The sequence below is a fragment of the Narcine bancroftii genome, chromosome 4 (genome assembly GCF_036971445.1).
Source record: "Narcine bancroftii isolate sNarBan1 chromosome 4, sNarBan1.hap1, whole genome shotgun sequence".
In the NCBI taxonomy this organism is placed as follows: Eukaryota; Metazoa; Chordata; class Chondrichthyes; order Torpediniformes; family Narcinidae; genus Narcine; species Narcine bancroftii.
Window position 1 is genome coordinate 300,667,252 of NC_091472.1, and position 16,569 is coordinate 300,683,820.

The 16,569-nt window shown below is 43.1% G+C and overlaps 1 protein-coding gene across 1 annotated transcript in view; it reads right to left on the reverse strand.

The window, feature by feature from the left end:
• Positions 1-16,569, reverse strand: part of bbs5 (Bardet-Biedl syndrome 5) — a 41,026-nt gene that overhangs the window by 12,151 nt on the left and 12,306 nt on the right. Inside the window, exons 5-7 of the mRNA XM_069935702.1 lie at positions 12,164-12,291; positions 5,481-5,616; positions 5,264-5,359 (exon numbers count right to left, since the gene is read on the reverse strand). Coding sequence (XP_069791803.1) covers positions 5,264-5,359; positions 5,481-5,616; positions 12,164-12,291 — 360 coding nt within the window. The remainder of the gene's footprint in view (positions 1-5,263; positions 5,360-5,480; positions 5,617-12,163; positions 12,292-16,569) is intronic.

Sequence of the window (16,569 nt, forward strand, 5' to 3'; positions counted from 1 at the left end):
AAGAAAACAAAATAGATGAGTTTCTAGCTAAAATTGAACTACCGAAATTGCAAGAAGAGGAGCAAAACAAACTGATAAAACCATTTGAAATAGTGGAAATACAGGATATATTAAAAAAGCTACTGAACAATAAAGTGCCTGGAGAGGACAGACTCCCAATAGAATTCTATAAAACATTTAAAGACTTATTAATTCTTCCTCTCCTGGAAGTAATGAACCAGACTGAAGAAACACAAAGCATGCCAGATTCATGTAAAACAGCAATAATTACAGTAATACCAAAGACGGGGAAAGATCCATTAACACCAACATCGTATAGACCAATATCTCTACTTAACTCAGATTATAAGATAATAGCAAAACTATTAGCAAACAGATTGGCCGACTGTGTACCAAAAATAGTAAAACTAGATCCAACTGGATTTATTAAGAAAAGACGAACAACGGACAATATCTGTAAGTTCATTAACTTAATCCATGCAGTACAAGGAAATAAGACGCCAACAGTGGCGGTTGCTTTAGACGCAGAGAAAGCCTTTGACAGGGTAGAATGGAATTATTTATTCAAAGTACCACAGAGGTTCAATCTACCAGAGAAATATATTAATTGGATTAAAGCATTATATAAGGGACCATTGGCGAAGGTGACAGTAAATGGATATATATCGAACCAATTTAAATGAAGAAGGTCAACTAGGCAGGGATGTCCACTATCTCCCTTACTGTTCGTTTTAGCTATAGAACCCTTGGCAGAACTGATAAGAACAGAAAATAAAATAAAAGGGATAAAAATAAAAGAGAAGGAATATAAAATCAGTCTATTTGCAGATTAAGTCATAGTATACTTAACAGAACCAGAATTATCAATAAAAGAATTACATAAGAAATTGAAGGAATATGGAGAAATATCAGGGTACAAGACCAACGCAAATAAAAGTGAAGCGATGCCAATGAATAATGCAGATTTCACAAAGTTTAAGAAAGAATCACCATTTAAATGGCAAACACAAGTAATCCAATACCTAGGTATTAGACTAGATAATAATCTAGGCCATCGATACAAATTAAATTATCAGCGATTAATGAAGAAATTACAAGATGACTTAGAACATTGGAAAGATTTACCACTAACACTGATAGGAAGAGTAAATTGCATTAAAACAAATATCTTTCCAAGGATACGATACCTATTTCAATCGTTACCAATTCCCTTAACAGAGAAATTCTTCAATGAGCTAAAGAAAATAATAAGAAAATTCTTATGGAAAGAGGGGAAACCGAGGATAGCGCTAGATAAATTAACAGAATGGTACAAACAAGGGGGCTTACAGCTACCAAACTTTAAAGAATTATTATAGAGCAGCACAATTAAGATATCGATCAGATTTTTATCAAACAAGAGAAAAACCAGATTGGACCAGGTTAGAGGTAGATAAAATAGGGGAGAAGGTACCAGAACATATACTTTATAAGTGGGATGAAAAACTGGTGCAACATAGAAGTTCACCAGTACTGCACCATCTGCTCAAGATTTGGAAGAATATTTACCTAGAAAGGAAAAAAACAAATTACCAACTTCCAAAATTATTATTGACACAAAATCAACTAATCCCTTACACAATAGATAACCTTTCCTTTAGAGAATGGGAGAGAAAAGGGATCAAAAGAATAGAAAATTGTTTTTTGGGAAATAATTTATTATCTTTTGAACAAATGAAGTACAAATATGGTATAACTCATGGTACAATGTTTGCATACCACCAATTGAAAATCTACTTAAAGGACAAATTGGGAAGCAGACTGAGGTTACCAGAAGGAAGCAGCTTTGAATATGTGATTACAGACACAATGATAATTAAAAGATTTATTACAAACATGTACATCAAGCTGCAAGAGAAAGAGAATGATGAAATAAGCTGTAAACCCAAATAAAAGTGGGAACAAGATCTAAACATAAAGACAAAAAATGAAAAATGGGAAAAGCTATGCTCCGGAACTATGAGAAATACAATAAACACGAGGTTACGCATGATACAATATAATTGGTTACACAGGCTATATATCACGCCCCAAAAGTTAAATAAATGGGACCCAACAGTATCAGACAGATGTTTTCGCTGTAAGAAGGAAATGGGAACAACAGTACATGCAATTTGGGCATGTGAGAAAGTGGAAAAGTTTTGGAAAGATCTAAATCAGGTATTAAATAAAATCAGAAAAAGCAACATACCAAAAAATCCAGAGATCTTTTTTCTAAGTAATATAAGAAGTAAAGAACTAGGCCTCAAATTGGATGAAGCACAAAAAAGATTTATTATGATAGCCTTAGCTGTAGCAAAAAAATGTATAATGTCCACCTGGAAATCAGAAGAGACCCTGAGATCCAGCAATGGTACACAGAAATGAATAAATGTATTCCATTGGAAAAAATAACATGATTTCAAAAAATAAAGTCACAGTATTCGAACAAATTTGGGAACCGTACATGGAACACAACAGAGAGGGCCTACCGTGGACCTCCACCCCCTAAAATGATAGAATGAGAAGAAGACAAAATGAACTGACCCAGTGTGTAAAAGTAGATGACACAATTTTCTTGTTTATTTTCATTGTGTGATGACATTGTTTAATGGGTTTATTGTATTGTATATGTCGAAAGTTTAGTGGGTAGGGAGGGGGGTGGGAAGGAGGAAGGGGGGAAAAAGGGCAGAAAATGACTGTGTATATTCAAGAGGGAAATGTTTGTGTGCATTTTGGTTAATATAGTTCATAGTGTGAAAAATAAATTTTTTTTAAAAATCTTTATTCACTTGGTCATCATCGATCTCAACCAATTCTTGCTGCTTTGACATCTGATCTGCAACTTCCTTCTTGATAGGTCGATCTACCAAAACTTGTTGAGTGACTTGACTCTGGGCATCCATTTGTGATCTTGTTTAATATTCAGAAGAGAATTCACAAATTCCAAAGCTGCTTCTTCATCAGTAAAAAACCGTGATTGATTTTCTCCGTAAAACACTTTCCAAGTGCGGCTGGATATCGAAAAGAGAATTCATATCCCTTTTTCCAAAGCACTTATTTTGCAGGATTAAACTCCTTTCTTCTTTTCACAACTGACATACTTAAACCCACATAGAAAAACATCTTGTTATTTGCCACTGTTAATGGACCTTGGTATTTTCATGCATTCTGCACTGCCACTCTAATATTGTTTCTTTGTCTTGATAACATAAACATCTAATCAAAATCGAGCATGAAGCTTGTCCCAGGAATAGCTTCTTTCTATTAGCTCTATCCAGTTCAAGTCCATTTGGAAAATTCTCAGGACATAGAACTTCTGGAATCCAATTTTGAAAAAATTGTATTGGATTAGAGCCCTCTAGATCTTCAACCAACCCAACAATCTTCACATTATTCCTACGACTATGATTTTGCAATACATTAATCTTTTGTAAAAAGTTCTTTCCTTTGCACATCCATGAGAGAATCTTCAATTTTATTAACTTGTATCTTTACATTGTTCTACTTCATAACAATAGTCTTGGAAATAGTCTTCAATTTTCTGGACTTGAATTTTAACTTTATCAGTAACTTCAGTATATTTTGTCATGTCTTCAATATTTTTCATTTCACTCTTAACATATTCAAATTGTGCTTTAACATCACTTCTGACAGATATAAATTGCAAATCCATATGTTTACACATTAACTGCATTTGGTTGATAATTATTGAGGTTTGTTTATGGGCTTCCATACCTTGAGTTATGGTATCATGATATCTAAATTGTATTGCTTCAATTCCTTGAATCAGTTGGGCTTCATAACCATATAACCATTTACGGAGTGGAAACAGGCCATGTTGGCCTTTCGAGCCCGCACCGGTTCACTGATTTTGTGCGCCCTCTTCAGGTATTGGTCCCGGTAGATCTCCTGCTCCCTCCAATTCTTCATAAGCTTTTTCTTCCTTCTCTTTGACTTGATCTTCATCCTTTTGTCCCTCTGAATCGCTGCCAGATGATCCTGATTCAACATCTAGTTAAATCAACAGCTGGGTCTGACTAGCAATGCTAGTAACCACAGGCTTGATCAATTCAGCTGTTCCCCATAGGGAAACAGCTTGCTCCGCTGTGCACATGTGCGGACTTTTGCGCTCGTGCAGTTGTTCCTGTGACGTCTGTAGTTCAATTGTCTTCTTTTGGACTCCAATGCCATCTTCGCTGGCTCCCCAGAGAGATGGTGCTGGAGTCATATGACTCTTTGATGTCACTGCACGAGTTGCTCTTGGAGGAGGAGGAACCTGATCTCAAGGTTCCATCGTTGAGGTAGGCCCAACTTCTTCAGTTGTATTAACCTCTTTAGCAACTGTTTTCTTAATCGTTTGAATCTTTCCTTTCCTAAATTGAAAGTTTAAGAAAAATTTTTTAAAATGATTTTTAGTCAGATTTTGATTAATTCTGCTGGGAGAGGCGTATTTTCATATCTCCAATCTACGCCTCCATGCCATGCCCCCCACTAATTTGCTTTTTGAACCTTCTAATGCACTCCAGTCAAAGCTGTCACTATTACCCAATTACAATGACACTTCGAATCACGTGGTTTCATCTGCACGCGCTACAAGTATGCAATGTTGTTTACTGTGGCGATTAGTATTTGTGAACCTATATCAATAACTTTTTTGAGAATGAATTATTAATTAAAGAAAAAGGAGAAAAATCAAAAAGCTTCAGCCCAATTACTAATAATATAATTCAACGTAGAAAGATTTTACAAAACAATTTTGTTGTTAGTATTCATATAATTTTAAGAAATATTACATTTAAGCAATTTACAACTATCTTTAACACATATTACGTTTACAACTATATATATATATATATATATATATATATATCATAATTCGCTGGGAACTAAAGCTCTCACACTTCAGGCTAACATCCAGCATCAAACTCGGATTGTATATGTTTGAGTGATATCCCTCACATGCACTCTTCAACTCATCGATAGGTCATGGAATGTCTACAGAGAATACATTCGATTCACGTAAAATATTATGTGAATAAGAAAATAAATTCATGAAACTAACCATATGACTGGCTTAATTTCATTAAACCACTAATCTGAAATTGAAAATGCTACTCAGCTAACCTTCTTGCGCTGTCAACAATCACATTGATCCTCTTTAGATTATATATTAATACTTCTTTTCTATGGTACTTTGAGAATGAACAAAATACATGTAATCAGAAAAGAAAATAAAACTTACAATTTGTAGATAGGGAATGCTAACGTTGTAACTATCATTCATGTTTGCATGCCATACTATCCGTACATTTGTAATAAAAAAGGTTCCCAGATTGCCCTGTAGAGGAAAAATAACAACAAAGTTTTATTTATCAAAGACAAAAAAAATCTACAATGCAACCTAATTCTATCCAATGACACTACTCTATAACGAACAAAAGATGTAGGATTTAACATACCTGATCACTTGATAAATTCCAAACACCATTAACTTTATCATAAACCTGCTCTTGTGGTAGAAGTCTTAACTGCTTGTTTTGGATGAGAGCTCCTCTTAATTTAAGATCTCTATAAATTTTTGATGTCTCGTATGCCCTGCAAGTAAATTGAATTGGGTGAGAATTTATAGACTCAGAAAAAAATGTATCTGTTGTCTTTTGTAAGAATGAAACTTTAATAAAGATACAGAAATGCTAAACATGCAGTCATTAGCACTCATACAACTAGCAATCTTCTGATGTGTCCCCAGTACGGTGGACAATGACCGTCATCAAGCTATTTGAACAGGCATCAGAGCCAACTGAGAATTTATCCTCACAGTTTCCATAGTAAAAACAAAAAGTAATTAACAGGGGAAACACCAAAATTCCTCCTTTGATTAGTCTGACGAGGGTCACCCTGGACAATAGGGATCAAATGAAAGAACTCTCTAGGTCACTTCAGAATACAAAAATGCAATAGGTGCCAGTGTTAATGGTCTGTGAGGAGAAGCTGATTTGGTGATCCACACTGATTGGGTCTACAGATTAGGAAGTGAAGGATGCAGTTGCAGAGGGTCAACGAGTTCCAGAACCCTCAGTTTGATTATATGCTTTGCTGGTACGATGGGGCTAAACGCAAAGCTGTAGTGAACGAACAACTTGGTGCAAGTGTTCTTGTGCTCCAGGTGACCTAATGCAAGAGTGTGGAGGGGCAGTAACGGTGGCCGGCGAACGGCGGGGGCGAACGGCGGGGGCGAACGGCGGGGGCGAACGGCGGGGGCGAACGGCGGGGGCGAACGGCGGGGGCGAACGGCGGGGGCGAACGGCGGGGGCGAACGGCGGGGGCGAACGGCGGGGGCGAACGGCGGGGGCGAACGGCGGGGCGAACGGCGGGGGCGAACGGCGGGGGCGAACGGCGGGGGCGAACGGCGGGGGCGAACGGCGGGGGCGAACGGCGGGGGCGAACGGCGGGGGGCGAACGGCGGGGGCGAACGGCGGGGGCGAACGGCGGCCGGCGGGGGAGAACGGCGGCCGGCGGAGGAGAACGGCAGCCGGCGGAGGAGAACGGCAGCCGGCGGAGGAGAACGGCAGCCGGCGGAGGAGAACGGCAGCCGGCGGAGGAGAACGGCGTTCAAGTTGGGTATAGGCATTGTTTCGCCGGCCGCCCCCCTTCCTCCCCCTCCTCCCCCCTTCCTCCCCCTCCTCCCCCTTCCTCCCCCCGCCCCCTTCCCCCGCCCCTGCCCCCCCTTCCTCCCCGCGCCAGCTGCCCCAGCCCCCCTTCCTCCCCCCCCGCCGGCCGCCCCAGCCCCCCTTCCTCCCCCCGCCGGCCGCCCCAGCCCCCCTTCCTCTCCCCGCCGGCCGCTCCAGCCTCCTTCCTCCCCCACTGGCCGCTCCAGCCCCCTTCTCCCCCACTGGCCGCTCCAGCACCCTTCTGCCCCACCGGCCGCTCCAGCCCTGCAGTCCCCACGCTGACAGCCTAGCCAGCTGCCCCTGCCCTGACATCCTTTGCTGGGGGAAGGGGCAGCTGGGAGAGGAGCTGTCAGGTGCTCACCAGCTGACTGTCATCCCGAATGCAGTCGCTTTTAGGCGGCTGCATTCAGATGGCTTGGGAGACCACTGTGCTGCGGCGATTATCCCTCTCGGAGGAGGGTTACAAAGTTCGCCTTGCAGGCGCCTCCTGCACATTCACGTGGCCTCCCAACAGCCACATATTGCCAAAATATACGGCTTTACAAGCAGGGCAATTGGCCACCTGAAAGGGCCTAAAAAGACGTCAAATTTAAGCAGTCAAGATCAAGCAATTCCCTTAGAGGGCACAAGTCTAGCAGTACATTTCAGAAGGAAATCGGGAAGAGAGAAAAGGTCAAGGAAAATCTCAAGATATACTAGTATAGTCAAAGTAAATGTCTGGCTAGGGAGAGAAAAGACCCCATTAAAGATCAGCATAGCGTAAAGGTACAGGAGAGGGGTGAAATTTTAAATGAATATTTCTGATCAGTCTTTACACTGTTGAAGATCATGGAAACAAGGATTTGAAGCAAACAAGCTGCTAAAATCTTTGACGAAAAACAATACTAATTATCAGGGAGTAGGTGTTGATGGCTTTGAGTGTTTTAAATAGCAAATTCCAGGGCCTGACAAAAGTGCATTTTTAGACTTTGTTGGTAGTTAGGAAGTAATCATAGAGACAATTGCAGAGATATTTGGATATCTTTGGTAAAATTTAAAAAATGCAGCAAGGGCCAGTGAGCCTATTGTCAATGATGGGGAAGTTGCTGGAGAGGATTCTGATCTACCAGCATTTGGATAGGCAGGGACTATTTCTCTTTTGTTTTTATTCCCCCACACAGCTGCTGCATTCCAGAAAATTATTCCCAATTTCCCAGAACATAGTTTCTGTAAAAAGATTGGAATGTGAATAAGAACTCGACCCCTAGTTACTTTCACGGATCACCTGCAGTCTCAACTGAACTGTAGGTGATCCATGAACAACAGGCTAATGAATAGGATGTCTAGCCTCCTGAAATACCTCACTGTATATAGTGGCAGCTCAAAGTTGCTGTTCGCCGGTGGCAACCCAAAGTCCCCACTCCCCGCCTTACGATCAAACCCGAGTTACAACCCATTATGTTGTGTGTGTGTTTGTTTTTTATTTACATAGCCACTGCGTTCCTGGAAATTATTTTCACGTTTCTGAAATGCAGCCTTTGTAAAAAGATCATTAACGGTGTTATGAACTGCACGTAACGAGTAGCAATAGGCAATAAACCTGACAGTGTTTAATTACTTTTAAACTATCCTTAACACTGAATCTATCCCCAGCTATGCGCAGGTGTCTAGTGTATGTGTGTGTGTGATAGACCCAAACCATTACAGTCCAGGCCAAAATCTTGAAAGTTACTTCAAAGTTCAGTCTCTTAAATTTAGTGTTGAAGCGCAGGCCTTTGAAATTTGATGCCCAGAATTAATGCTGAACCGATGGGAAGACTGGAGTTGTGGCTGCTACAGGCTCATGAATTCTTCTTGCATTGCCTTTGAAGAAATGTCCATCCACACGAGCTACGGTCGCAACTCCTGGTCCTTTTGTAGGCAAGACTTGAACTGGAGGTTCACCGTCTCGTCCCTCCCGACCGCCATTCTGGGTGCAGACTTCCTCCTTCCACACGGACTTCTGGTGGACATTCGAGGTAGGAGCCTGGTGGACGCCCATACCTTCCAGGCCATTCGCCTCGACACCTCCCGCTCAGAGCAACCGCAGATGGCCACAATCAGCACGCCCAGAGATGAGTTCCAGCGAATCCTGGATGAGTTCCCGACATTCCTCAAGCCACAGTTCTCCGCTGCCTCGCCGCACCACGGGGTGTTTCATCACATCCCCACCCAGGGCCCACCGGTTCACGCCAAGGCATGCCGGCTCCCGCCTAACAAGCTCCAGGTGGTGAAGGAGAAGTTTTCGCACCTGTAGGAACTGGGGATCATTCAGCAGTCCGACAGCCCATGGGCCTTGCCACTCCACCTGGTCTCGAAAGCCTCCGGCGGCTGGCATCCCTGCGAAGACTATCAACAGCTCAATGAGGCAACAGTTCCTGACCACTACCCCATCCCTCTCATCCAAGACTTTACAGCCAACCTGCACGGTGTGAGGTTGACCTGGTGCACAGATATCACCAGATCCTGGTGCACCCTGAGGACATACCCAAGACGGCCATCATCACCCCCTCTGGCTTGTTCGAATTCCTGCGCATGCCGTTTTAGCTTAAGAATGCCGCTCAGACCTTCCAGCGCCTCATGGACTCTGTGGGCAGGAATTTGGATTTCATCTTTATTTATTTGGATGACATCCTCATCGCCAGCAAGGACCGGGCGCAACACAAGGCCCACCTACATGGCCTTTTCTTCCGGCTGGCAGACTTCGACCTTACCAAGTGCCAGTTCAGGAAAGAGTCCATGCAGTTCCTGGGCCATACCATCACGGCCGAAGGAGCCACGCCCGCTGCTGTGAAGGTCACTGCTATCAGGGAGTTCCCACGCCCGGACAGCCTCAAGGGGCTGCAGGAGTTCGCGGGTATGGTCAACTTTTACAACCGCTTCATCCCGTGGGCTGCGCGCATCATGCAGGGCATGAATAAAAAATAATGGAAGGATCAGGGTCTTCATACTGAATATGACACTGCTACAGCATACCACAGCAAATGAGCCATTTTACTCTGCTTCATTTGTTACTTTTTACTTTTCACTTCAGTGTACACTTTTGATTTTCCTTTCATACTTGTTACGCATTAACAAATGAGTTGTAGCATGTCGATCAAGTAATTTTTCTCTTTGCTCTATAGGGCATTATTCGCCCTCATCGCAGCCAAGCACAAAACACTCTCTTGGAACCCAGAAGCCTGCACCGCATTCGATGCCGACCTGGAGCAGCAGGTGAATGGACATTGGAAGCTGCTGGCATTCTTTAGCCGCCTGCTCCGCCCACCGGAACACAAGTATAGTGCCTTCGACCGTGAGTTACTGGGCATATACCTGGCGGTGCGGCATTTCCGCTATTTTTTGGAGGGGAGGACTTTTACCATCTTCACCGACCACAAACCCCTCGCCCAGGCCCTCGCAATGGCAAAAGATCCCTGGTCAGCCCACCAGCAAGGTCACCTCTCCTTCTTGTCGGAATTTACTACCGACATTCGGCACAAGGCGGGGAAGGACAATGTAGTTGCCGATGCACTCTCGTGACCGGTCATCTGCGTGCTGACGCCCAGACTCGACTTTGACCAGCTCGCCCGGGACCAGAAGTCTGAAGAGGGGATGAGGGCCTTCAAGATCACTATCACGGGCCTGCGGTTCTGAGACCTTCCAACTTCGAGTGGCGAAGGCACCATCCTGTGCGATATCTCCATGGGCACCCCGTGACCAATGGTTCCCCAGCAGTGGCACAGGCAGGTCTTCCATCACATCCACGACCTTTCACGTCCGTCAATCAGTCCACGGTCCGGATGGTGGCAGAACGGTGACATCAGTGCCCTCCAGCGTGGTCCGGGCGGGGAGTATAAGTGCAGCCCAGCAGCCTGCAATAAACTAGTCTGCTCACTGAGCTCAACCTGTCTGGTTGTGTGTGTTATTGCAGGAGCAGTGTAGCGGCAGCTACACTGCTACCATTTTACCACAGTCCTTTATAAATTTATAAAGGTTTATATAAACCGGCACAACAACAGGTGCTGAAGGACTCATTGCGCAGTCCATAATGCTGTCCAAATTATGTTAAAATTAGGCATGATTAATTTTGTTTAAATACAAGATCATAATTAGCGGATGCATCATTCAGATGTCACAGGTAGAGGATAGGCATTCCTCTCCCCAGGGATATATCTGATGGTGAGTGTGAAACAGAGGTTGGATATACTGTGTTATATACTCATAATAGTCATTTTTGGACCAATGTTTTGGGCCAAATTTTAGGGGGGGGGTGAGGTTTGGGGAGGGCCACTTTTACATGGTCATACTTTTGATCGCGCTAAGTAACTGCATCTTTCACTACATCGGGAGCTCAGATGGCCAGGACCAGGTGATAAGACTGCATTTGGGGTGTTGGAAGATCAAGGCCGAGGAAAGAGTCTGTGGCTGGGGTATCAGGAGCTTGGATGGGCAGGCAGCCGGGTTGAGGGTCTGCGGTCATGCGTTGGAGCTCAGATGGGCAGGCAGGACCAAAATTAGGGGTGGGGGGGGAGTCAATATTTATACAGGTCATGTGGAAAATGTGAATTTTAGACCAAAAAAAGGGAGGTTTGGCTTTTACATGGGATTGATTATTATATAAGTATATACAGTGCACAGTAAATAGTAGGGCACTAAGGAGTGTGGTAGAACAGAGTGATCTGGGAATGCGGATGCATAATTCCCTTAAAATTGCTTCACAAGTAGAATCGCAAAGAAAGCTTCTGGCACATTGGCCTTCATAAATCAAAGAAATGAGTGTATGTAAAGTTGAACAAGACATTAGTGAGGCCAAATTTGGAGTATTCTGTGCAGTTTTGGTCACCCAACTACAGGAAAACTATCAATAAGATTAAAAGAGTGCAGAGAAGATTTACTAGGATATCGTTGGGACTTGAGGAACTGAGTTACAGGGAAAGGTTGAACAGGTTGGGACAATTCTCTGGAGCATAGAAAAATGAAGGGAGATTTGATAGAGGTACATATAATTATAAAGGGTATAGATAGAGTAAATGCAAGTTGGCTTTTTGCCTTGAGGTTAGGTAAGATACAAACTTGAGGATAATGGGTCAAGGGTGAAAGGGGAAAGGTTTAAGGGGAACTTCACACAGAGAGTAGTGGAAGTGTGGAACAAGCTGAAGTAATGAATGTGGGCTCAATTATGACATCTAAGAAAAAATTGGAAAGGTACGTGGATGGGAGGGGTGTGGAAAAACATGGATTGGGTGCAGGGCTAGGCAGAATAATAATGTGGCAGTCTAGAAGGGATGAAGGGCTTGTTTCTGTGTTGCAATGTTCTATATGATGCATGTCCTGCTGAGTTTTTCCAGCGCTGTTGTGCATTGCATTAGACTCCAGCATCTACATTCTTCTTGTCTAACTTCAGAAATAATCTGCCGAGCTGATTTATTCCATTTCATCGAAACTTTATCTAATGCATTGCAGTACTTCACCTGTGCACAGCAATGACAGTAGTGAATAGCCGAGGGCTTCCTGGTACCACACTGGTAAAGATGAACTCAAATCGTGTATTGTTGCATTTGGTCAGGATGTAAAGTGCTTCAGTTTGACCACGGAGTTTCTGTAAAGTCATATTAGAAAATCAATGTATTTGAACTTCCACCTGAAGTCTAATTTTACGGCTTAATGTTTAACCGCACTTTACCATATGGAAAATGTGCAGCCAAAGGCAACTTAATTTATAGAACATGCCAAAAGAGTCAGGATGATTAGCAAATGAAAAAAAACAGATGCCAATACAGTCAATAAGGAATTAGACTGCATTGGTTAACAGGTAGATTTTAAAGTTCATCTTAAGTAGGATCGAGAAACAAAAAGACTGAATCCAATAATTTAAAAAGGTATGGTCATTCATGGTGGAACACTCAGGAATTGAAATTGGAGGACACAGACATTTTCTAAAAATTATAGCTTTGCAAGAGATTACAGAGAAGGTGTGGGGGAAACCATGGCAGGGACTGAAGGATAAAGATCTTGCTTAAATGGAATTACTTCAATGAAAGGCAGAGGAAGAATGCAACTTTAGCCAAGACTGTAAAATGAGGGAGGCTGACCAGATGTGCATTTGAGCCAACAAGAACCTAGGTAAAAGTTTCAGCAAGAGCAGAATAGGGGAGGTAAAGCTATGTAAAAATTATAAAAGCTAAATTTCTACTTGGGATCTCATGGAGACCAAGCTTGAAAGCTACAAACATATTAAAAGATCCATCCCACCTCAGTCATACCCTCTTCTCCCTCCTTCAGTCGGGCAGTAAATACACAAGCTTAATACATAAACCTCCAGATTGAAGGACAGTTGCTTTCCTCCAGTTATCAGACTCTTAAAGGCACTTATAGTAAATGATGCCCTTGGAATGTTTTAACTGTAATTTTTTCTACACCTTTCACTTTGTTTTTGTAACAGTATACCCTGCATGATTGACTTACTGTAACACTACTCTGCACTTTTTCTTTATTATTACACTAGCTGCTATATTTAAGACTTGCCTGGATAACACGCAAAGTTTGGTATCCGCGAGAGTGATCTACCCAAATTTGCACCTGCACCTCCTCCTTCACCAACATTCGTGGCCCCAAACAGTCCTTTCAAGTGAAGCAACACTTCACATGCATCCACAGGAGTGATCTACTGCATCCGGTGTTCCCTTTGTGGCTCACTCTGTCCACATCAGTGACAAATGTCAACCATTTCAATTCTGCACCCCACTCCCACCTGTTCATCGCCTCATGTACTAGCCCGCCAAGTCCACTCGTAAAATGGAGGAACAACACTTGATTTTATGTCTGGTTACCTGATGGCATTAACATAGATTTCTCTGGTTTCTGTTAGCTAACTCTCCATTCTCCCTCCCTTCCCTTTTCCTTCATTCCTCCAGCTTTCTACTCCCTTCCCTCTCTATTTGATGAGCCATCCCACCTCCCCCTGCTCCCCCATCCCTTATCCACCTATTACCTCCAGCCTATGGGACCGTGTTCCTCCCCCAACACCCACCCCTACCTTCTTGTTTGGGTGCCTGCCAACACTTTTCTATACCTTGATGAAGAGTTAAAGCCTGAAACATTGTTATGCATTTTTATCTTTGCTATATAAAGTAAACTATTTAAACCTGATGAGTTTCTCCAGCATTTATGTTTTTACTTTACCTACTGTGTCTGCACTTTTGTGTTTTACAACACAAAGTTTTTCACTGTATTTCAGTACATGGCAATAAACAATAAAAAATTCAAATCAATTCTGAACAATTTCATAGTTAGATGTAATTAGAGGAATTTTCTGCTCATGGATGTCAGACAAATGGTCTGGCAATTTATGGATAATCAAGAGGTCAAATTTGCTGTTTGTGAAGTGAAGCTTTGTGTCGTCAGCACGCACACAGAAACTAATATCCATGCTTTTGGATGCTGCAGTTAAATAGTACCAGTTAAATAAGAAATGTAGAGAGGAAAAAAAAACAATCAACAGGGAACAGAAAATATACAAGTGAGGGTGCAGGAAAAGCCATTAAATTTGCCCATTATGACTATGAGTGAATAGAAAGAACTATACCTTTGCTGAGAAGAGGCTGAGGACATGCTTCTTTCATGTAAGGTAAGGACAGGCAAGATCTTCACATCTTAACACAAATAGGTATTGGAAACAGCAGCTGGGGCAGTGGAATGCTCCTAATGAAGGATGTGGGAAATCTGATAGAGCACAACTGTCCCTGATGACTATATCTGCAAGAGGTGGGATCCAGCTGCAGCACCTTGGAGTTAGGGAGCTGGAGTTAGGATGAACTCTGGACCATTCATAAGGCAGAGGGGGTGATAAGACAGGAGCTTCAGGGAGAAAGTCACCCTCAAACGTCAGGAGCAGGGAGCTGGATGACTGTTAGAAGAGGGAAAAGGAATAGGCAGTCAATGCAGAACACTTCTGTGACTGTTTCCCTCAACAATAAGAGCACCATTTTGGATACTTGGTGGGGGGGTGGGGGGGGGGGGAATGGGGCGCAGAAGAGAAACAACTTACCAGGGACAAGTTGTAGTAGTCATGTCTCTGGCAGAGTCCAGTCCTTCAGCTTAGAAGGGAAGGGGGAGAAGAGGAGAGCAATAATGATCGGGGATTCACTAGTTAGGTGAACAGATAGGAGGTTCTGTGAATTAGATCGAGACTCCCAGGTGGTATATTGCCTCTCAGGTGCCAGAGTCAGGATGTCTCTGATCGAGTCCACAACATTCTCAAATGGGTGGGTGAGCAGCCAGCTGTCATGGTATACATTGGTACCAATGACATAGATAGGGGTAGAGATGATGTCCTGAAGAGGGAAATATAGGGAATTAGGAAGGAAGCTGAAAAGCAGGATCTCAAAGGTGGTAACCTCAGGATTTCTGCCTGTGCCATGCATCAGTGAGGGTAGAAATATGAAATTGTGGCAGATGAATGATTGGTTGAAGAGTTGGAGCATGGGTTCAGATTTGTGGATCATTTGGATCTCTTCTGGGGAAGTTCAGACCTGTACCTGTACCAATATCGTAACGGGCAGGTTTGCTAGAGCTGTTGGGGAGAGATTAAACTAATTTGGGGGGGGAGATGGGAACCAGAATATGAGTGTAGAGAATAGGGCAGAAGATGAAAGCATAATCCAATGTGTTGAGTTTGTGAGGAAGGACAGGCAGGGGAGGAAGCATAAACATAGTCAGTTAGAGGGTTTAAAATGTGTCTATTTCAATGCAAAGAGTATTAGGAATCAAGGAGATGAACTTAGAGCACGGATCAGTATGTGGAATGATGATGTTGTAGCTGCTACAGAGACTTTCTGGCAGAAGAACAGGATTAGCTGGGGTTTAGGTGTTTCAAAAGGAATAGGATGGGAGGTGAGGGGTAGTAGCAATACTGGACACAGCTGTGGAAAGGGAGAACGCTGTGGTGGGAGCATCTACTGAGTCAGTATGGGTGGAAGTCAGAAGTAGGAAGGGAGCCATCACTGTACTGGAGTAGTTATAGGCCCCCAAATAGCCATCATTTCAAGGAACAGATGGTAGGCAAATTTTGGAATGGTGCAGAAAATACAGGGTTGTTGTCATGGGAGACTTCAACTTCCCTAATGTTGAATGGCACCTCCTGATTGCAAGAGGGATAGATGGAGCATTAATTGACAGGTGTGTGCAAGAAGGATTCCTGACACAGTAAGTGGAACAGCCAAGTAGAGGAAGGGTCATACTGGATCTCGTACTGGGTAACCAACCTGGTCAGGTGGCAGACCTCTCGGTGATATGACCACAACTCCCTGAACTTTAGCATAGCTATGGATAAGGATAAAAGCAGACAAAATGGGAAAGTTTTCATTTGGGGAAGGGCTAATTATGAACAGATGAGGCAGGAACTAGGGAGAGTAAATTTGGAACAGATGTTCACAGGAGGAAGCACAGAAATAATGTGAAGGATGCTTAGGGACCACTTGTGCTGTGTTTAGGATAGGTTTGTCCTACTGAAACGGAAAAGATGGTAGGAAAAGGGAACAGTGGTTGACAAGCGGACTCGAAAGGCCGACATGGCCTGTTTCCGCTCTGTAAATGGTAATATGGTTAAAACAGGTGAGATAGCTAGTTAAAAGGAAGAAAAAAAAAACATACAATAGATCAAGGAAGCAGGAAACAGGAAGGGCTCAGGAGAAATATATTGTAGTCAGGAAGGAAATTAATAAAGGACTTAGAAGAGCTCAAAGACATGAGAAGGCCTTGGCAAGTAAAGTTAAGGAGACCCCAAGTCATTTTTTGCATACGTGAAGAACAGAAGGATAAGAATAAAGGTGGGGCTCACTTAAGGATAAAGGAGGCACCATGTGACTGGAGGCAGAGA